The following is a 23033-nucleotide window of genomic DNA, read 5'->3' on the forward strand; positions in this document are numbered from 1 at the left end:
CAATGATGGATGGAGGATCTCACCTCCATGGGAGTTCAAGGGTTTAGGAGGTTGCAGGGCTCAAAAGGGGAAAAAAGTTAGGTGTTACTAGATGATAGGAGTTAGATTCTTGGATTAGGAGGTAGTGTTGAGAGGCATGGGAGCATGCATTTCTATAAAGGTCCAAAGGATGGTACTGGAGTTAGGTAGGGATGTGAGAAGATTAGAAAAGAGAGTGGCCAGATAAGGGAGATAAGATTGAAGGTAGACCACATATTCCTCTCACATATCTTTGTCGATTCTGGTAGGCATTGTCAGCTTTATGTATGATTTTTCTAGGAGTTATATCCTAGGGAAGTTGATTGTGATTGTTGTAGTAAGGGTAGGAGGTTGGCTACTATCTAAAGAGGGGGGGCTTCCCATCAAGCACTCATATAGTAGTATTGCATCATCCTTTAACCATATGAGATTTGCATGCACTGAGACACAAAACACATTTCTCTCATCTTCATCCATATACTAGCATAGATCCCGGAAAGTCTTTGTGCTCACGGGCCTAGTCCAATCAATACCAGATACTGCATGTAACATCTTGATTTGTGAGTGTTTCCAATGAATGCATATTTTTTCTTCAAGGTGATCCTCTTTCTAGATGGCTGCAACAAGCTCTTGGTATAATGTAGTGATGTCCTATAGCAACAGATCTTGTGTTGACCCCTCCGCATCATCGTTGGCTTGAATTAGTAGTTGAAGTTCCAACTTGGAAATTATTGCCTTTTGATTTTGCAACTCTATGCACTTTTCTTAATACTTACCCAGTGTTGAGGTGTATGCAATCTTTAGACTATTGAATTATTGAGTTGCTTTTGGCTACCCTGGCAATTGATCATTAAGCATGCGGAGTTGGAGTATCTCTTGTTCTTGAGCATCCAGTTCTGCTTTGGCATTCACAAGTATCTCCCTTAATGGTATGCATTTCTTCTCTAGTGCTTGAATTTTATGTTTATGTTCTTTAAGGCTATGATGTAACTCATTGTTTATGTCTATTATGGCATCGATATGATCCTCTTGAAGTAGCAGGCTTTCATTTAAGTGCACCATTTCTTGCTTTAGATAATGACAAGTGACTTGCAAATGGGAAAGGTATAACTGGACCTCTTTGTTTCTTCTCAAGGCATTAGATAGTTGTAGGTGTTTTTCTTGAGGAAAACCGTGGCTTGTAAGGCCTCCTTCCTACTTTCTGCTAGAGCATTTTGAACAAGGAGTTGTTGCTGCATTTTCTTGGCCATTCTTTCCTTAAGCTTATAAATTTTAGTCTCAGCACTTTGCAATTTGGTTTGGAGGGATGAGAGCATCTGTCTTTCCATTTCTCTTTCTTGCTCATATGATGCCATGGTACCAAATAACTATCACCATTGTTGCAATTACTGACTGTAATGGTGTATAATCTAGAATGAAGCAATTTTTGTTGGCACATTATCAACAATGCCCAATGGCTTCATTTTAGTGTGGTTGGCTAGGCGGATGTTGAATATAGACTTCTGTATTGGAGGTAGGCCCCATTCTTCATAAAGATATTTTGCTAAAATGTTTACACTAGATCCATCGTCCACTATTGCAGGGTATTGGCCAAAGGCTTTCTGCTCCAATGAGATGGTTACATTACATTTTTTATGTCATCCATAGCACCGAATTTTATTGAAATAACCTTATCTTCTTCTTCATATGGGGGGAAGTATTGTGAAGATTCTATCCATCCCTTGAAACTCTCCCACATTGTAGGGCAATTTCCTAGTAAGGCTCCAATTGGCATCATGATGGGGCAGCTTATCAAGCTGACTAATGCAATACCATCCAATTGGGTATGTTTTGCATGTTGCTCCATTACCCTTTGGAATGTGTTGGGATCAATCATTGTGTCAATGCTGGGTGATGAGGGTGCTCTAACCTCTGCTGCTGCCATCTTGTCTACCTCAAATTTCTCTTGCTCATGTTGTACCCATTGCTTCAAGGATTGATAACGAGCTTCCTCAATTTCAGCATTGGGGTATGCTTCCTTTGATTCTTAGGTGGCACTGTCTGTATATGTGCTGGGCTGAGCTGTGGGCTTGGTGAGGCTTGTTTTACTAGAGGACTCTTTGCTTTTTGAGTGGAAAGGAGTTTTTTTTGTGCCGCTTCTTTTGGCTGCCTTGTTACGATCAAGTATGGCTAAGATACCACATTTTATGTAGCCACACTATGACTTTCCACACTAATCATCCCCAGGGGTACATCAGGTTTTACTTCATTGTTTGGTTGAGGCTTTGCTCTTAGTGGTCAGTCCATGCATGCATGCCCAACTCCACACTCTCTGCACATAGGTTGAAATGTAACAAGGTTACCCTTATGTGGGCATTCCACAATGCCATAGTTTTCCCCATGACCAAAACACTTGATGGGTTTTCGATATGTGGTTGACCCTACTTGACTTGCATATACATGAATGAGTCCTTCTATACCTTCCATGTAGTACATTGGGTACTCATGTTCATACTTGTATTGTGGTTTCAGCTCTTCAAGTTGGAGTTATTGCACTGGAACTACTGGAGCAAGATTGGTGGCTAGAGGGTACTACAAAGGATTGGCATTTCTCAACAGTTGAGGCACTTGTGTCCACACCAAAATGGGATTGAGCCATGGCACTTGTGCATTGGGTCCTACTGTTGGCTACCTATATACTAGGATTGGCACCTATTGTTGGTACTATTGGGTCGGGATTGTGCAACCCTCATATTGTAGAAGTAGGTGTTTACCTCATGGCCTCTAACATTGCAAGTGGCACACCATAACCTTGGGGGTTGAGTCTGTTCCTTAGGATTGGGTACTTATTGGCCATGTGGTTGGCCATAAAGTGTGGGCATCAGACTTTCTCTCTCCATGGGTACTGTGGTGGCTAAGAAACGTGCAACTTTTGTTCTATGACCTGCATCATTTCATCTTTTACTCTTAGGGCCATGGCTGCCACTTTGTCCTCGGTGGCGCGATTGTTGTTGGAAGTGCTTCCCTTCTTTGAAGGTTTTTTGCTCACAATGAATTGATTTATATTCATCATTGAATCGGTCATGCCATCCTCAATGTCAATTGCCACTTCATGAGCATTGCAAAAATGTGCATAGCTACTAACTTTTTCATGTCCTTGCGAATTGATTTTTTCAGTCCAAAGATGAACCATTCTATGAGGTACTTATCATTTGGACAGGGATTTTCATTCTTCCTAAGTATGTACTGACCTTTTCTTTCTTGTGCATTTCCATATTTCCATATTTCTGACCTTTTCTTTCTTGCACATTTCCATATTTCCCAATTAAAGTGTGGGGTAATCTTGTAGCCTTTCTATTTGGAACCTTCTCCTGAACTACTGGGATAGCAGTGCCCATATGGCTCTTTGTTCTATGAGAAGGTTGAGGTACCATTTCGAGGCCTCGTCGATTAGGACCATCAAAAACCAAGCGGATTTGGTTTCATTTTGATTGATCACCTCTAGCACAACATGCTGCATCAAAGAATTGAAGAAATCTGATAGGATTTCCTTGTCCATTGTACTTTGGCATTTCTAATTTGCCAAAGTTTCTTCTTCCATTTTGGTTGTTGTTGTGGTTGTGTCATTGATCGAAGTAATCTTCAGGATGCAAATGCTTAGGTCCTCCATGCTGCTTGTCGATGGTGAGAGGTTGAATTCTTGGAGGGCGTCAAGGGCAGAAGAAAGTTTGTGAAAGTATGTAGGTACTAGTCTTAGGCCAGATATAAGGTGCATACACAATGCTTAATTGTATCTTTCAAGTGAGTTCATCTGACTATGAAATCCGCCATTGATTTCAACCTTTGTAGCCCAAAAAAGGCAAAAAATATGCAATCAATTGGTTGAAATCAATGCCTATGTAGTGGCAACTAGCGAGACCCAAAATGATGCAAAAATGATGTGAAATTTTTCTTTTGATATAGATCTTTACGTGCATGAAATTTGGATTTAAACTAGGTGCGATTTGGCCTACAAACGGCCAAGATACGAGCCCTTGAAGAAGGGGCAAACATAGATAAATTTTTTCGATAAAGGCCCTCTTTCTCTCTCTCGCTCTTTTTTTTTTTGTTGGGAGGATTGGTTAACCTAAACTAACCTAACGCCCACTAACTACCTATGAGTTAGATCCCTCCCTTTCTCTTTTTTTTTTTGTTTTTTTGGTTGGGAGCCCTAACCTAACCAAATGTACTACAATTAGTTTGACTAACCTAAGGTTAGTTAGTCCTACCCTAATCTCTCTCTCTCTCTCTCTCTCTCTCTCTCAGCCCTAACTTAAGGGTTAGTTAGTCCTACCCTAATCTCTCTCTCTCTCTCTCTCTCTCTCTCTCTCTCTCTCTCTCTCTCTGAGCCCTAACCTAACCTAATGTACTATGGTTAGTTTGACTAACCTAAGGGTTAGTTAGTCCTACCCTAATCCCTCCCTCCCTCCCCCTCTCTCTCTCTCTCTCTCTCTCTCTCTCTCTCTCTCTCTCTCTCTCTCTCTTTCTCTCTCTCTCTCTCTCTTTCTCTTCTCTCTTTAGAGGCTGCACAAATTACAAAAAAGGCACAGTGATCTAGGGAGGAGGTCGCATGATTTTTGGGTGCCAGTGCAATTTTCGAGAAGCGATGATGTGGTTTTCGAGAAGCAGTGGCGATTTTTGAGAGTTGCGATGGCTCGCGATGCCTGCATGGTGCATGGCACCAACCGCTTGCGATGGCTGAGGCAATCTCAAGGGGGGGGAGTGAGGAGTTGGACCTCTTTTGCAGGAGACCTTGGACAAGAGTCCCTCCACAAAGTGGGGGGACCTTTTGGGTCTCTACATAAAGTGGAGGGACCTTTTGGGTCTCTTCACAAAGTGGGGGACTGGCAAAAGTGTAGGCTTTATCTTTCTCTCTCTAGATTTAGTATTTCTCTCTCTAGATCCTGATTTTGCAAGTATGATTGAATGTTTTCTAGAGAGGATTTTGGCTCTCCTCATCCTTTAAGATTCATCATATCATCTTTTAGGCTCAAGATATTACAAGCGGAGCTTTGCCACTACTCTACACACACAATGATCTCATCGTTGTTGCTCTAGACTGCACTTCTGGCCCTTGTTGCCACAGGGTCAACTGTCAGGGTCCACTTACGTGTCACCATTAAAAAAACCATATGTTGGAACAATATAGCTTAATTTGGGAAGACAAGTAATGCATGTGCTCCTTGGCTTGTTATAGCTTTACCAAGAAACAAAGACTTCCCTGTAGATTCTAAGGTAGAATTTGTTTAAGGAAATTTTGTATGAGGGGTAGGCCACACCCAAAACAATTTTTTACTTAATATAGGGGGGTACTCCACATCCCTTATTTAAGGAAAAAATATTTTTGGAATTAAAGATGGGGGGTAATCCGCACCCATAAAAAACTTAAAAGGAAGCAAGAAAGGGGGTCATCCACACCTTCTTTTAGATTTTTAATACATAGTAGATGAGTGGTGAGTAAATGATTGAGAATAAGTGATTTACTGAGGGGGTCATCCACATCCATAATTGAAATTTGTTAATATTTTTAAACAAGGGGGCTATTGAAAGAATGGAAAAACTATATTGAAGTAGAAAGAGGCATTAGAGAAGTTAAGGGCTAAACAAATTAATTGAATTAAAGCTGGGTTGTAGTACCACACCCATGACTGGCAATTAAGGATTACAAAATAACTTAATTATTTAATGCAAGGGGTAATCCACGTCCCTAGGAAGAAAATGGTTTGAAGTAAGTTAGACCAATTGAATGAAATAAAAAGAAAGGAATGTTTTAGAAAGGGAAATAAGCCAATAAGACAAGCATTTGAACCTTATACAATCTAACAATGAAGTCCAAATTAAAAGGGAAAAAATTATGGAAATTTTTATTTAAGACACCACTAAAGGCTAAAACTTTTAGGAATTACAAATCACCCCAAAGGATTAATAAGAAAATTTAAGGAAACATGGAGAGGGTTTTTAAAAATTAAGGAAAAAAGGAGAAAGCAAAAATATATTTTTTCCTTTTAATTTTGAGTGTCTAGTTTCTGGAAAAGTAAAAGACACAAAGCTAACACCAAGTGAAGAATAGACACACACACACACTCACGCGCACGTGCGCGTGCACACACACACACACACACACACATACATACATACATAGATATATATAACTTTAAAAACATAAGTGAAAAAAAGTGGAGATAAGATCAATAAAGAGAGGAGGGAGAGTAAAGAACAATGAGAGAACAATGAATGAACATAGAGAAAAAACTTACTTAAAAAATGAGAAAACATACAAGATGAAATGACAAAGTCCAAACAAAATTAACTTTAAAACCATCAACCCTCATATAAAAGTGGATAAATATATTAAAAAATTAAAGTTATAAAGGTTAACAAATAACAACTAAAAACATGGTAACACTGAAAGTTACCCAGAAGGGAGCCCGCAGGTAAACCACTAAGAATATATATATATGTATGTATGTATGTATGTATGTATAGGTATATATATATATATATATATATATATATATGTATATATATATATATATATATATATATGTATATATATATATGTATATATATGTATATATATGTATATATATATATGTATATATATGTATATATACATATATCTACATATGTATATATATGTATATATACATATATCTACATATATATATACATATATCTACATATATATACAATACATACATATATATATATATATATATAAACTCTATATAAAGTGACTACGTAGGAAACAAGAAACGAACAATGCTGCATGTATGTAGAGTGAAGCAATTATATGCTTCACCGTAGACAAAGGTTTAAAAGAAAACATTTGACTAAGTGAGCCCTAATGCTACCAGAGACTCCAAAGGAAAGAGGAGAGGATGGCACACCACTGACGGCAAATAACAACTAGTGAAGAAGATGGCCAATTAGAAAGGAAAGAACTCCAAGGAGTAGTAGGAACAAGGGGAGGGGAATGAGATAACCAAAGCCTACTCAGTGAACATGTAAGACAAAAGATGAAGTGAGACGTAAGTAGGAAGAGGTCTTAATCATGAGGAGCAGGGCACCAACCAGGTGGGCGAAAATGAGTAAGGGGGAGAAATAGACGAAGAGGTAGTGGAACCTTAACACAATCAATGTGTAAGCGACATTCTTGAGGCACAAATTGAAAGTAGAAGCTTAGCAACGTACCAAGTAGAGGAGACGAACCCAATGAAGAGTCCTCATAGAGAAGCCAAGGAGGGGGAGTGAATATCCCATAAGGTATAGACGAAGTGTAAGATAAAGATATGTAGCTTAAACATGATAATGTTGCCTGATAGTGTACTGGCAACGTAAGTATAAATCAAGAACGAAAACAATCGAACAACTTCAATACCATAAGCAAGCAGATGTCGCCAGGGAATGTGACTTCTACACAATACATTGTCCTGACTCCGTGTGTCAAAAAGGGGATTAGTGTTTCAACATGCACCTACTATTGATGCATGTAAATACATTCTTTCAAACTAAGATGCATTCATGATGGGTCACGACACTAGCAGGAAAGAACACGCAAATTGACATAATTATAAGTGCGTTAATGTTTCAAGAGAGGGAAGAGAACATCGAACCCTAATGGTAACTGAGAAAGAAGCACTAACATAGCTAGAAAGTAGGGAGGTAAAGGAACTTGCATGCACCAAAAGACAGTGCTACAGGATTGTGACATAAGGTAGAGCAAAGCAGGGAGGCATCAAGGAAGTTATAGCTACATGAGTCTTGAGGAAGGGAAGGACAAAGCACCTGCATGTTAGCAATATGAACGTTGAGCATTAATAATGACAATGGAGCTATCATAGCTATAGAACCATCTAATGCTATAGCTAGTCATTCACCATTGTTCGGTGTATAGCAAAGCAATTACTTGTGTCGAGGAGCTGTTGTTGAGCAGTTGGAAGAGCTGCACATGCCTCCACTTCTTTTTTGAATAAAGAATTCCTCTCTTCTGCATATACTTGTGCAATTGTAGAGCTCAAGCTCCCCCTCTTTCACTACATTATTGTTGTTGCTTTCTTTCACAAGAGAGCTTTGATAACTGGGAAAGGTCCAAAAAGTATCCATTCTCATGAAGCACACGAACAATTTTATCAAATGCTAATTAGATTAAAAAATAATTGCTATCTTTGTGATTACAAATAAAATAGAAGGATAAATGGAAGCGAAGACCAACAAAGGTCACTAAATGTAAGAAAGTAAAGGAGCTAATATTTGAGAGACCCATGTACAACGACTGGGTCAACAAATAGTGAAATATATTTCAAATTTGGATTAGCTTGTAAGCAGAGCTTCTATAGAGCATATCAACATAAAAATATCAAAAATACGAGGAAGACAAAATACAATAGCAGACTTAAAGTAGTTGAAAGAAGATTTCAACATCGGGGACCTAGCAATTAGTCAATCTAGGCAACCTTTAGTTCTTTAGTGCCAACATCCTTGATGGAATAGGGTCCCCATCATGCAAACATCACAAAGATTGATAGGCTCAAATGACATCATGGGTAAGCCATGCTGCCAAAAAACTCCATTAGTAAATCACACCTATTACCCAAGGATGGGTAACAAAATCAAGGTAGGGGTGTTGGTAATCCTATGAGTTCATTTGAATAAAGTGAAATCAAGCATGTGTATATGTGTGCATGTTGAGTTTCAATAAGGCATTGCTATTAGTCCTATGCCTAAATTACATCTTCATTAAAATCAAGGATGGGTAACAAAATTGAAGTAGGGAGTTATTAACACTATGCGTTCATTTGAATAAAGTGCAATCAAGGATGTGTATGTGTGTGCATGTTGAGTTTCAATAAGGCATTGCTATTCTAAATTACATCTTCATTAAATTTGAATATTCCAAAATATGTAAAGTTAGAGTAAAAAACTATCGAAAGGAAAATAGGGCCAAGAACAACATTGCAAGAATTAACTATATATTGAGACATATGTCCACTCTTAGATAGATTTGAATACAATCATGTATCTTCTTGTCTATGAGATTATATCTCTCTTTGTTTTTTAGAGTCTTGTGGTCCTTATTAATGAAATCTCACAAGTTTTGAGTCTCAATATTGTATTTGTTCATCATTCTTCTGCAATTCTGTAGTTCTATATCACTATATGTTAGCATTTTAAAATTTGTTAGAAAGGGTGTTGGTTTCCCTTTAACACTAGCAATCCTATAAGTTGGTTCAAGATTACAATTACAATTTTGCTTTTCCCAAGCAAGTATTACGACTGTAGTACGAAAGAACTCTCTTTTTTAATAATATTGCATAATCATTGAAAGGTTGCAAGGGATAGTTAGGTCATTTCTTCAAAAACCCTTTAAAATGTTATTGGTCAACACCAAAACCTTCAAACGTGTAGGGATACTACATAACTTTTGTTTGAGAGCTTTCTTGCTATGTAAAATGAGTCCTAAACTTAAAAACAACATAGAACCAGAATCCATTATTCTCATAGCTTCAAGATCTAGTCCAAAAAAATAGTCCCAAGGCCTATGTGCTAAACTAGGGTGGGTCACCCCATTACTCGAGAGTAGCACCAGGATCAATTCCTTCAAGTAAAGTGCTTCAATCACTTTTTCGATTCCACCAAAGCATCCCTGGGCATTTTTTTAAAAACCTTGTAGAAAAGTGCACTGGCTCACGTGCCACCATCCAATATAAACAACCAATGGTTAGTTTATAAAGGGAAGCGAGGCTTCGTAGCCTATGCACAATTGTCATCCATGTTGAACCACAAAACCTTCTCAAAAAGATTCCTAGGAGCTCAATAATGGTTTCTACAATAGAAGAACAACCAAATATATATATTCATATGAACAATTCCATGCTTAACCAGTTACATCAGCATTCCAAAAGAATTTCTAGTTCTCAATACATAGTACAAATTAGTACACTACCCTTTTCTTTAGTTTTGTTCAGTAGAACGAGGTTTTTCACCTCCTTTTAATGAGTAAATATAAAAAAGTTAATGCAAGTGAGGTGTAGAGTGTAAATGTAGCGATGTTTAGTCACGGTCCATTATTGGACCATAAAGACAAGAAAGACAAGGTTTTTTCTTATGAAGAGATGTGAAAGGTGTCCCTGTGAAGAACAAATGATAATGTGCCAAGTGGGTACATATGCAAAATGTGGAGGTGTTCCCATGAAGCACAAATGATGATGTGGCAAGTGGGTGCACATGCACTATGCAAAGTGTGCTTAGCAAGAGGTGTATGTTTAGGTGGCACTATATGACATGTTGACTATCGAGGTGGCATTATATGTTGTTGCCACATGACAATGTTGAGGTGGCATTATTGCCACATGGATTGATGACCTAGCAATCTACCATGTGCCCAAATGATGTGGCAGTGGTGCCACATGGCTATTTAGATGAACTAGCCTTATTGCTAGGTGGTGGATCTACTATGCCATGTGTCAAAACTATGATGACCCTATCTGCCATGTGGTTGACTGCCATGTTGCTTACCTAAAGTTGTGGACGTTCTACGAAGGAGACCCATCGTCCTTGTTGCCTGCAATCTATGACCATCATAGTTAGTTCACATTGCATTTTCTTTCATGATTTGTATGTTGTTTGGTGTCGCACTTATATAACTTGCATCTCCAGTAGTAGATGTTGCTTGGTCGTGGGTTGTGAGGGGGTCGTGCCTGCTACATATGTCTATTGTTGAATGTTGTACATGTCTTTTCTATCTTGCGCTTTGAGTTTTTTGTACCTACTATATCTATGTCACATCATCAGACCATCTTGCACTATCATGCTCTATTTGTGCGATGCTTGCTTATGTCCTTTTCTATAGTCTAAGGTGTAGCTTAATTGCATATCATTGTAGCCGTTGACTATGTCTTGAAGCATTGGACCTCTATGGTCATCCACATCTATAGTTGCTTTGCTATTGCCTTGTTTTTGCATCATGCTGTAGTTGTTATCTGCTTGTGTCTTGTGATTTTGCACCTTATGGTAGACTACGTTTGCCATCGGTGATGTATTCATCTTTGAGCTTTGACATTGTGCCCCGCTACTAGCATTTGTAGTTGCTTTCTAATTGAGTAGTTTTTTTTGGGTTGTTGACTGTGTCTTGAAGCATTGGATCTTTATTGTTATCCACATCTATAGTTTCTTTGCTATTGCCTTGTTTTTGTATCATGCTGTAGTTTGTCTCCGCTTGTGTCTTGTCATTTTGCACCTTATGGTAGACTACATTTGCCATCGGTGATATAGTCATCTTTGAGCTTTGACATTGTGCTTGGCTACTAGCATTTGTAGTTGCTTTCTAATTGAGTAGTTTTTTTTGGGTTGAATCGACTACTTAGGTACCTTCGTTACTTTTTCATTGTAGCTTTGAGTCATAGCTACTTGTGTTCAAGTGTTGATATTTTTAATACTTTTTGCTAACTGTCATTGTAGAGTTGTTTGTAAGTTGTAGAAGGATAGTAGTAGAGAGAATATATAGTAAGATAAGGTAGGTTACATCTAGCTGAGAGCGGGGCGAACACATGGTATGCACGTATGGCTACATGGTTTGCTAGACACGGATGGACCTCCGTTTCAATATAGTATGGATGCACCCCTTGAGTCGATTTTACGAGATGATATTAACCATATCATATGGTTAGGTCTCCTCCTCCTCCACACATCTTGGGCTTGGGGGGGAGATCAAGAGCTCCCCACTAAGACCCAGTTCTACCGCGACCATTTCATGAGAGTCTCGGAGGAGGGATTCATCAGCAGACCCCAGTATCTCGAGGATAGGGGAGTCTCACACGCACTGAGGATAACCATTGGGCAGATGCAGGTTTCATGCCATTAGCTGAGGATTGAAATAGGGAGAGCAACACATATACCCAGAGAGCAGCAGATCTACATGTTATGCACACTAGGAGAGATTGAGAAAGAGGAGCACTTTCTCTGTGCCTGCTGCCCCGAGATTTAGGGACGATACCACTGTCTTTATCAAGATGGTTGGCCCACTGTTGCGATTGTTCTACTTCCATGACCAGGTTTAGGGCTCTATCTACTTGAGTGGGTTCGGCCCACTATCACGATTGTTCTACTTCCATGACCAGGTCTAGATTGGGCTCTATCTACTTGAGATGCACCGCCACAGGGAGACCTTGCTATGACAAATCAAGGAGCAGCAGGAGGGGACCAAACCACAAGATACAAAGACTGTCCAGACACGATATGTCACAGATTTCTATGCATTTGATTAGCTCTAGGACACAATGGGCTGGAGGAGGAGGAGCTCGCTAATATGCGAGCATTATGGATTGTTGAGAGAGGATTGTAGAGGCTACCCATGGCACGGAGAGCAACCAGAGCGCACTCGCCGACCTATCACAACTTTCCTTAAGGGAGATGGAGACGAGGGGTCACTCTGAACATAGCTCAATAGGTTCAAAGATCGTGAGAAAGCCAGACAGATGTAGATATGAGACATCTTTGCTGCTCATAGACGAGCCACCATAGTGCTGGGTTTTGAATTGAGATCTTGTCCTTGTCCCAGCCATCTTCCTACTTCAGATAGCACATGATATGACATGACATGATATGATATGATACGGCATGTTTTGTATTTGATTTTGCTTGAGCTATTGAGCTCTTTACTTCAGCATAGTACTCAACAAGGGCCTTAGCATGCCCTTGCTCCAGCCCTTTGTGGCTTGTATGAGTTTTTTCCCTTTTGGTGTTCTCTTTACTTTGTCCCATAGGACCGCGAGGCCTTCCACTAACATTAACATATATTTCTTTCTTTCTTTTCTCTCTAACATGAAGAAGAAAACTCACACGGAAAATGAAATTAATCTCTCTATCTCTCTCTCAAAAAAAAGGAGCTACAATCTCCCTTTCTCTCAAGAAACAAAATGAACATAAAAAAATAACTCCAGCTCTCTCACTCTCAATCACACACATGAAGGTTAAGACAACTTAGAAGGAAAATGAAATTAATCTCTCAAAATAGAGAATAGGAGCTACAATGTCTCTTTCTCTCAAGAAGAAAATGAACACTAAAATTTGACTCACAAATTTCTCACTGTCAATCACAAGGAACACAATGAGCCTTACACTCTCATAAGGGATCACAATGCCTCAACAAAAGCCAAGGATGCTCTGATACCATGAACAAAGATGAAGAGGGAGAGGCAAAGAGAAGAGATGAGAAGAGAGGGTGTAACTAGAGATAAAATCATAAATGGCACATTATATTGGTTGAAAAGTATGAATATATAAAAACCTCTTTAGTTTCCATCCCTTTTACCATTTTGGCATTATTTTGTATTAGTGCTATGTACAATATGAATATGATGTTGAGATGAATACTCAACAATAAACTCATCCTACATTGAGCCCAAAATTATGAATACCTCGCATGAGCTCTCCTCTTTTGCACCTACCCTCCTCTTGGATGGTTGATATGTATTTTTGTGCATCGAAGAGATCTATACATTATGTAGGAGATGAATATGTGTGATTTTGCCTCAACTCGCCCTTCTCTTTTTCATAATGCTCAATTTGATAACTGCTCAAGTTTTAACCCAAAAATTCTCTTTCAAATATCATGGCATTTCATCCATATGCCTCTTTCCCTCAAGAAACTTAGGTGTCAAATTCTCATTCCATTCCCATATGTTGATGTGGTAAGCCTCTACTCAAATCACTTCGCTTTTGATATATTAAACGATTTTGGAATTAATTAACACTTTTCATTGCGTATTTGGACTTGAAATGATATTAGAGTCTGCATGCATCTTTGTTATGACCTCCAAACCAATCTCAAATACATCTCCCTTTTGTTTATAGCAAATTATGGACACATGAATGTGGCGAAGATGCTCCTATAATAAAAAATTAAAATCAATGTTCTCTTATAAAACTATAAGAACCTTCAACTTTGGTAGAGTGTTTGTAAGATTGATAAAGGATGGGCTAGAAGGATAAACATCTACAATACAAAGCCATTATGATTTAAAGATGAAGGACCAATGAAGGAAATTTATACAATAAAACAAATTAATAGGCTCAAGAAAAGAGAAGTATAATGATTGTTCTTGCCCATCCTTAGCAATGGAGAAATACATTTAGTAAGATAAGTCACACATTGATGTTCATAACAATGCAACCTTGTTACAAGTACATAAGGCTGCAAGCAAATATATTTCTATTTACATTAGTTTCATATTTGTATTTACATTAGTTTCATATAAAAAGAAAATATGTTTGTATTTACATTAGTTTTATATAAAAGGCAAGATTTCTTTTAGAAAATGCTATTTTCCAAACTCCCAAATCCCATTGCTAGCCTTTGTATGTGAGAAGCTTGCACATTGCTTTCCACTAGTATTAAAATGTCCATCAGCCAACCATGACTTGTTCATCATAGCAAATCCTATGGTGTCAACTTATACTCATGAGATTCTTTTTTTATGTCTCATTAGGAATATTAGTATGCTAGTTTCATACCTATATTTTTCCATCCTTAAATGTTCAATACAATCACATCTTTCTTTTACAAGTCAACACGTTTTACTTGAGGTTCTTTTAAATAATGTAGCTGCATCAACGATTGGAACTTGATGCTATTCCTTATTGCATTGCTACTTTTGATTGTTATGGGCATTCCATTTGACCATGGGATGTAATTATGGAGCTCAAACTTGAACTCTTAGTTTCAGTCCATGTCTTTTGCTCTGGTAGTGGATGTTGATTGTAATTCTATTCATTTAAGAAGGATAAAAAGTTTGGAAATGATAATGCACCACTCACCTACTAGCATTGTAAAAGTCACAAAATAGGATTTTGCAAGCTAATTGACCTCACCTTACTTTGAGTGCAAGTTTAACAAAGTGCATCATCAAGAGAATCTCAAAAGGAACAAAAGAGGTTAATATAAACTCGACTTTATTTTGAACCAGCAATGCTCGATAGGCACTCTAGTGGGATTACCACTGACTCTCCATTATCCTCATTCAAATGTTTGCAAATCGAATGTTGCATAACTACCACTAAATGGGGACAGCCTGCGGAAGCAAAAAAAAGGTGATAGTTGTTGCGCCCTAGTGAAAGGGAAAAGATGGAGAAAGAAACACCTGATTTGCAGGTAAGATGCCCCTAATGACGAGCATGGCGATGTCCTTGGCAGGACCTTTGAGAGCTGCACCACGAGGAAGCTCACCTAGCCGGAGACCATGGAAGATTTTCTTCCAAATTTTTGGGTGATGACGGATGCAAAGAAAGAGGCGAATAGGCCCTCAACATAGAGCGAGGACGTGAAAGTGGAGAGGATGTATTGGTGGTTTTGCTTGTTCCTATAAACTGTCAGTAAATTTTTTATGAGAAACTCATCCATGGAAGTCACACCACTTGCAAAACGAAGCAGATCGAAATCAGAAGAAACAAATTTTGTGCAAAACGAAGCAGATCGAGTCCATAAGGAATGAATTGGGTGCAAGTTTGAGCTTATAGCCATTGTGGGTGAAGTGGGAAAGGAACTCGAGCTCAAAAATCAAACTAGTGAACGAGATTGGCTCAACTACTACTTTGAGCTACAAATTGGAAAAACTAACCTTTGCAACCCGAAGCTGAGAATATAGACATGAAACCAAGACAATGTTTGATTCACGCAAAGGCCCTCCTTGGACTTGAAATCCTTCTTGTCAAATCTCCTAAATACAGATACACCTTCGTGAGCCTTGGCGATGTTGTTAATTGATTTTGTGGTAGGAACCGTTGGGCAGAATGCCTCCACTCGTCAAGCCACCAGATCCTGCAAATCCGTGAATGAAATACAAGATGTAATGGTCTCGTCCTACCACTTACTAAAACCTCCTCCATGCATCTCGCTGTAAACTCCTATATTTTCGTCATGCAAATCGAAATGCTCAAGTGGGAAAATGGAGTGAAATGCTTTCCTTGCTCATGAAAGATTCCCCTTTGCGCAATATACAAAGCAAGCCATCTATTTCGTTGAAGGAGGACACACCCACAGTGCGCGCCAACATGAATTCCGCTGTAAAGGAACACCAATTGCTAAAGCAAAAGACACCATCCAAACTGACCAATAAAAAAAATCAAATATGAAAATTAAGTAAATACTCGATTTTTCTCTTTCAAGCCCAAACGATTACTAAGCCCTACCCCATTGGGGGCAGGCCAAAAATATGTTTTTGATACCGGAAGATGCTTCGAAACTTCTAATTTGATGCAACCTTCAAAGCTAAGAGTAGAAGAGTTCAAATTCTCACTACTACTTTGTTGCCACCTTCAAAGCTAAGAGTTCAAATTCTCTCAACTCTCACCTTGGGAAGATAATCTGATTTAGATATCTATCCTTCAGAAAGCGTAGTGGAAGGATACCAGAAGGGGTATCCTTGCCTGACCCAGCATATTGGAGGCATGCAACGACGGGCAAGAAATGGATAACCGATGGAGAGCTACCACGTGACCATTAAACCCTGTAGTACGATGATCTGATCATGTGCCCATGACTCCGATAAGTTCCGGCAACCATGTGCCCGTGAATCCGACACCATCGGATAGGCAACATTCGTAACGGATATGCAATCTTTGGCGCACATGTGCGCGATCTATGTGATAGCACATGTGGGAGCAAATGTCGGAGGTATTACAATACAGGGGCGTGGCCGATCCAGCTCAGCAGACGCCCCTGTTGTCTCTCGCTTGGGGGCCTATAAATAGCCTGGGGACTTAAACCAGTTCGAACTTCGTTGGTGTTGGAGATGGAGGAGCATTTCGTCCTTCGAGTGCCTCCCTCTGTTGCTGAGCGTCTGGACCGAGTTCTAAGCGAGAATCCCTTGTCGATTGACGATGATAGCATCGACCTTTCTTTCTTAGGTTGGTCTTAACTTCAACAAATTGCTGTTTACACTCTCTATAACGGTCTCTTTTGTCACCGAACAGTAGCGGACTATCCCCTACGAATTCCATGATCACAAGCACCATTGCGATCAATTTGAGGCAAAACAGGATTTACAGGAAGGTTTCAGGTCCGGAATCCAACATTGCAGAACGAATAGATGCTTTCCGAACTCCGAGTCATATAAAGTGACACAGATGCTAGTTTAATTTGCTGTGTCTCATCTCGGAACTGAGAAAGTGCCGTGAGGTACTTTTTTCCAAGGGATTGTCCAAATTTTCTAGAATCGAGAAGACACTTCTCTTGGGGGTGGATAGGGAGCATTAATGACTACAGTATCTCCACATTTGATTCTCATCTAGAAAACGAAATCTCTTTCTCTCTCTCTCGATAAGCGGCACGAAATGAAATGGAATTTGAAGCGTCCATTGAGCAGATGTGCAGAACTTGCCGACAAAGAGATGTAAAAGGGCATCTAAATAGATCGTGACTGTGTTACAAGAACAAGATGCGTAATTCGCTTCGAGAAAGTTCTGCTTCAATCCGAATATTCACGGGAATGCAATCGAAAAAAAAAGAGGGCACAGGATGAACAGCGATGCAACATTTCGCATGCTGTTCTAGCAGAAGCTTTCTTTGATTAAAAGCTACCTAAATTTTCCAGTGTAGCTGACAGATGAGCAGGTTCAAAAGGGTGCATCAGAAAGTCCTCTGTCTTCAGTAGTAGGTCTTGGGAAGATTCATGCACATGACTTGCCCTACATTTTGAGATAAAAGGGGCGTATCAAGACATGGTGGGACCACGGTAAAAGAGAACTCCCAAGCTTCAAAGAATTGCCTCTCTTGTGGTCAGGATAGATGATATATGATTAGAGGAACCTGCTAAACACGCAGCTTGCATTTGCAAACCAGCAATGACAGTATCTCATGGGGAGCAATAAGCAAAATACTATTGCTCTGAGGCTGAGTACATGGCTGCAAATGCAGTAGACTCCTATTTATAGGGCTTGGAAGCCCTCACAGATCTGGCTGACCAGACCCACAGACTGGCCGACCAGACTGTATAAATCCCAACCAGCCAGCTCTACTCCTAAGTGGTCTTCCACTGGCCTGACTCCTGCTGTGCTGCCAACCGGCCCAGGTAGGTGCAGCCTGCTCCTGCAATCAGCTGACCAGCAGACTTCTTATTCATGGCTTATATACTGCCCACTCTGGGTCCCATCTGCTAGCCCTCAATGTGGGCCCTTCTTCCCACCACTTTGCGCCTGTCAACAGCCCTGTATGAGCCTTTAGATGCTGCCCATGTGCCATCTACATTGCTGCCCACATGGCAGCCTTCTCTCAGATCTGCCCCTGTGGCAGCTTTTATATGGCATGTATCTGATCCTGACCATTGCTCCCCTTTGTCCTCATTTGGGGCCTCGCAGGTGGGGAGGTGACTACTAATTTCCACTCCTCTCACCAACTCACCATGGGCCTATACCCACTTGTTGACGTAGATGCTCCATCACCTCCCATGGGAAGCTCACAGGAACAAGCCGAAGGCGTCCTTGATATTTAGTCCTCGAACCGGCAGGTTAGCCGTCTTGGAACACAGTTACCATCCAAGTGGCATCAACAGTACATGGCACCACTCTCCTTGATCATATACATTGTCCAATGCTTTTTTTGCAGTATTCGCCAATTCAAGGTGCAGGATTACCAGATCTGCCGTCATTCCAATGCTCAAAGGCAGGGCCTCAGCATCCTTTTTCTCCCACTCTTCCGCCTCATCTAGACTTGGAAGTTTTTACTGCCTGTCGTCCATCCTGGGGGTTCAGGTCCCTCTTGTTATCACCTTCCATAGACCTAAGACCAATACAAACTACACAATCCTTGCTCGAGAGGCATACTCTATGAAAGAGTGAACGGTCTATGAGACTGAAAGAACCTGATACAACGAGCTGAAGGGGTAGAGCCTCTAAGCCCGGCGACACAGCGATGGTCACCTGGAAGTCAAGCCTGAAGAGCGGGGGGGGGGGCAGCAATGCAAGAGGCTGTGGTGGCATAGAGTCAGTGATGGGATGCTGACAAATGTTGCTGTGTGTGGTCTGCTGTGGTCTCCTGGCTATGGCCCTGCGATAAACAAGTGCCACTGTCACTGTTCCACTGAGCTGGAAAGCATGGAGGGACGGTCCCCGAGTCTGATATGTGCCTCAAGCCACTGGCGGGTCTGCTGTGTCTCACTCTGGTCCTCGGATCTGCCGTCTCCCTGAGACCACCTGTTACGCTCCCAAAAGGGACACACCCATATACAAAATACCATGCTCTAAGTGTGCCTTGCTGCTACTCCACCTTGCACCAAACAGAGAGCTTCAGCTGCTGTCCTACTGCTGTTCACCTTCCTTTATATGCTTGACCCAACAATGGCCTTCAGTGTCCTCCAAAAGTCCAGGGCAGGGCTATGCTGCTCCTTTGTGTGCAATCCTTGCTTTTCTCTGGAGATCTGCTGATAGATTGCTACTGGACCTCCATGCCCCCCCTGTTTATAGGGCGTAGAACCCCCCACAGGTCTGGCCGACCAGTCTATAAATCCGACTAGTCAGCCGTACTACTGACCGGTCTGCCGACCCTGCCACATGGGAGGCTCCTAGTGGTCTGACTTGTGCTGTACTGCCGACTTGTCTGTGATAAGCCTGACCTGCTCCTCCAGTCTGCTGACCAGCAGGCCTATTTTATGGCCTATGCGTTGCCCACTCCAGGGCCATAAAATAAGCCTTACATGTGGGGCCCTTCTGCTGATCACTTTGGGCCTGTCAACAGCCCTGCATGAGACTTACATGTGGGACCCTTCTGCCGACCGCATTGGGCCTGTCAACAGCCCTGCATGAGCCTTAGATGTGGGGCCCTTTTGCTGACCACTTTGCGCTTTTCAACAGTCCTGCTTTAGAATTTAGATGCTCCATGTGGCAGCCTTTGTTGCTGCCCACATGGCAGCCACCATGGGATCTTGTGCTCCTATTTCTCTGTCAGATCTGCCCCTGTGGCAGATTTCTTCTCTGCCCATGTGGCATCTCTCTCGCCCCAATCATTGCTATAGGTACTCCTCCCCATGCCCCCCTCATAGGTGGGGAGGTGACTGCTAACTTACAACATATATGAGCTCCTTGGTGGTGCTACTTCCTAGATATATGAGCTCATAGGTGGGGAGGTAACTCCTAACAGCATGAAGGATAAGGGTGAGGTTTGCCATTCTGAGGCAAACGTGTGTGGCAGTTGAAGATGTATGAGCTCATATTTACAGACGGATGCTAATCTGAGTGTATGAGTTCAGATTTGCAGACAGATGCTGATACTTGGCTTCAGGGACATACCTGGCTTGCTGCAACAGCAGTTAATGGGAGGATTAATCAAGGATTTTTTATCTCTATGCATGAATGTTGATTTTCGTTGCATGCTTTGGGCACAATGTTTCTCCAAATGGAGGGCGGGGGCCTTCCAAACAGACAAAGGGGGAGTTCTCATGGGGGAGGCATTGAGAGCCTTGCGTTTGTTGGTCACTGACGTTGGTTTCACAGCTGACTTGAGGACATTTCACCAAGGTTGGAGCTACATATCATTAGTAAGCTGAGGAGCAGAAAGGAGACTGTAATAATAGCAGAGAACAATATCGCTTCAAATGTCTGAAGTGTTAGAAGTATGTGTGATCTATACAAGAGGCCTCTCTTATATACAGAGCGAAGAGCTTCACATGAGAAAGTATACACTTCAAAGGGTGTGTCCATGAAGAGGTGTGTACCTTTTGGTGAAGGGTGCAACCACAGAGGCTACATTACAAGGTTACAAATAGAAGTGTTCTCTTCATAAGTGCATGCCCCAAGTTGTAGCTCTTGTGAAGGTTGTGCCTCATGGGAGGTGACCGATCAAAGGGGCATACCCTTCCACAAGTGTCCATTCATCCAACCATCCATGAATAAATTAGGAAAGGGACACATCCCAGATCATGACATCGTGTAGAATGAATCATGTTTGATGCTGAAAATACTGTTGTAAGATCTCAGGAATTGCTGCATATCTTACCTTAATCACTTCAGCACTTATTTACAGCTCACAAAGCATATATCACAACCATTAACCATTGCATGATCACCATTTGGCATTTACCCAGTTGTTCACAAACGAAACCACTGAAAAAGGGATGGAGGCTAGAATGCCTCTGCTCAACAAACATAGACAAGTGCACCCGATTGGCCCCAAACACCATGGCACCCCTTTCGGTATTTCTTTATATTTCACAGTGAAATGATTAAAAGTTGCATCTGGGAGACCTTCCCTGCAAGTGAGCACGCAGCCCCAATTCACTAAGCCTTCGCAAGGCTTTCAAGCATAGAACACCATCACATAAGTGCACTTAACCCATAGGCTCAACCCAAAGGCATTCTCTTTTTCGAGTGCAATTCCATTGGCTATCCAGATGCAATCGCACTACACCCCAGCTCCACTCTCTTTGAGTGGTTTCCAGATGGCATTCACAAAGCTTTTCAAAGCTCCAAAATAAAATCAGCAAAGTACCCAACCAAAGAATGACTCATGTAGCACTGCGTGGGCACCTGTGAGCCAAGAAAGAGGCAGCACACGAGGCCAACCAATAGCTTATGGCAAAAAGAAATTGCAGCAGCAAAATCACAACTCACCAAGTCCTAGAAACTCGAACCAAGTCCTCAATCCTACGAAGGGGAAAAGCATCACTACGAAGGGGAGGCAGAGGGGAAGCCATCGGGCCAAACGGAAGTCGAGGAATCCAAACGGGTGAGGAGTTATGAAGAAAAACGGAATTCAGCTGAAGGAGGCTGAAAAACCAGTCCAAAATCTCAACAAAGGGAGAAGATGAGAGAGAAAACCACACATGTGAAGTTTAGAAGACCTAGGAAGGTCCAGGAATGGCAAAGGAGCATGTAGAAGGCACTAGAGCCACCTGGAACTCTAGGGGGGCCACTGAAGGTACATGGCCCTCTAGGGGGCCCATTAAAAATGCCACATCATCATTTTCCAACAACCACTCTTTTAATTCCTTGGAATGCCTTTGGGCCTAGGGATTAATTACGCTTATGTGCTAGGCACCATGCCGCATTTAATTACACATTATTAAGCCCATGCTTGGACTTTTAAAACCAAAGTTGTCACGGTCTTGTAGTACATTAAAGTACTTAGAATTTCACGCCCCCGTGACATACCCCTCTATGTTTCTAGTGCTCCTGCTCATTTTTAGAGAACACAATGATGTCATCGAAGAAAGTGCCCACAAACTTTCTGTGCGCTTTAAAAATTCTGTCCATCATTCTATTGAAAGTGGCAGGTGCATTAGTCAAACCAAAAGGCAGCACAGGGAACTCTTATAAGCCAAATGAAGTGCGGAAGGCAGTCTTGTAGACATCTTCAGGCCGTATCCTTATCTGATGGTATCCACTTTTAAGGTCAATACGACTGAACATTGAGGAACCTTCCAACCGATCCAATATATCATCAATGCGTGGAATTGCAAAACGGTTCTTAATTGTGACTTTATTCAAAGCCCTATAATCAATACACATTTTCCAACTACCATCTTTCTTTTGCACAAGCAACATAGGGGAACAGTAAGGAGAATTACTTGGCTGTATTAATTCCTTTTCCAAGAGTTCCTTCACTTGTGACATTATCTCTTCCTGTTGTGCCTTACTCACACGATAGGGAGGTATATTAGGTGGTGAGCTTCCTGGAATTATATCAATTTGATGATCCTCGAGCCTCTTGGGAGGTAATTCTTGAGAAAGTGCATCTGAGAAGCAATCCTGAAAATCTGAAATAAAAGCAGCCCTTTCTCTATCTAAAGTAGAAAGAGTAGAGCCTTCCTGAACTGGTTGGCTGTCCTCTTTGACAAAAATCAAGTACGCTGAAATATGATGCTTTATTACATTGGAAATACAAGAAGCTGAAACTACAGGGATGGACTCCCCTTTCAACTTTACATCAAGTACATGATTTTTGCCTCTATGAGTTAAATAAATCTTCTTGTTTCTCATCTGCACATCAGCCTTCACCCTGTACATCC

The 23033-nt window shown here is 41.0% G+C and overlaps 2 protein-coding genes across 2 annotated transcripts in view; both read left to right on the forward strand.

Annotated features, from left to right (window-relative positions):
- The window catches only part of LOC147903522 (C-terminal binding protein AN-like), a 31604-nt gene extending 19685 nt beyond the window's left edge, over positions 1 to 11919 (forward strand). Inside the window, exon 5 of the mRNA XM_087399660.1 lies at positions 11905 to 11919. Within this exon, the coding sequence (XP_087255786.1) occupies positions 11905 to 11910 (6 nt within the window). The 3' untranslated portion in view covers positions 11911 to 11919. The remainder of the gene's footprint in view (positions 1 to 11904) is intronic.
- A 4809-nt stretch (positions 11920 to 16728) lies between these two features.
- Positions 16729 to 23033, forward strand: part of TAF7 (TBP-associated factor 7) — a 44952-nt gene continuing 38647 nt past the window's right edge. The window contains exon 1 of the mRNA XM_087372611.1: positions 16729 to 16941. Within this exon, the coding sequence (XP_087228737.1) occupies positions 16827 to 16941 (115 nt within the window). The 5' untranslated portion in view covers positions 16729 to 16826. The remainder of the gene's footprint in view (positions 16942 to 23033) is intronic.

This window comes from Dipteris shenzhenensis, chromosome 3 (assembly GCF_047967505.1).
Source record: "Dipteris shenzhenensis isolate YYH24624 ecotype China chromosome 3, Dip_SZ_1.0, whole genome shotgun sequence".
Lineage (NCBI taxonomy): Eukaryota > Viridiplantae > Streptophyta > Polypodiopsida > Gleicheniales > Dipteridaceae > Dipteris > Dipteris shenzhenensis.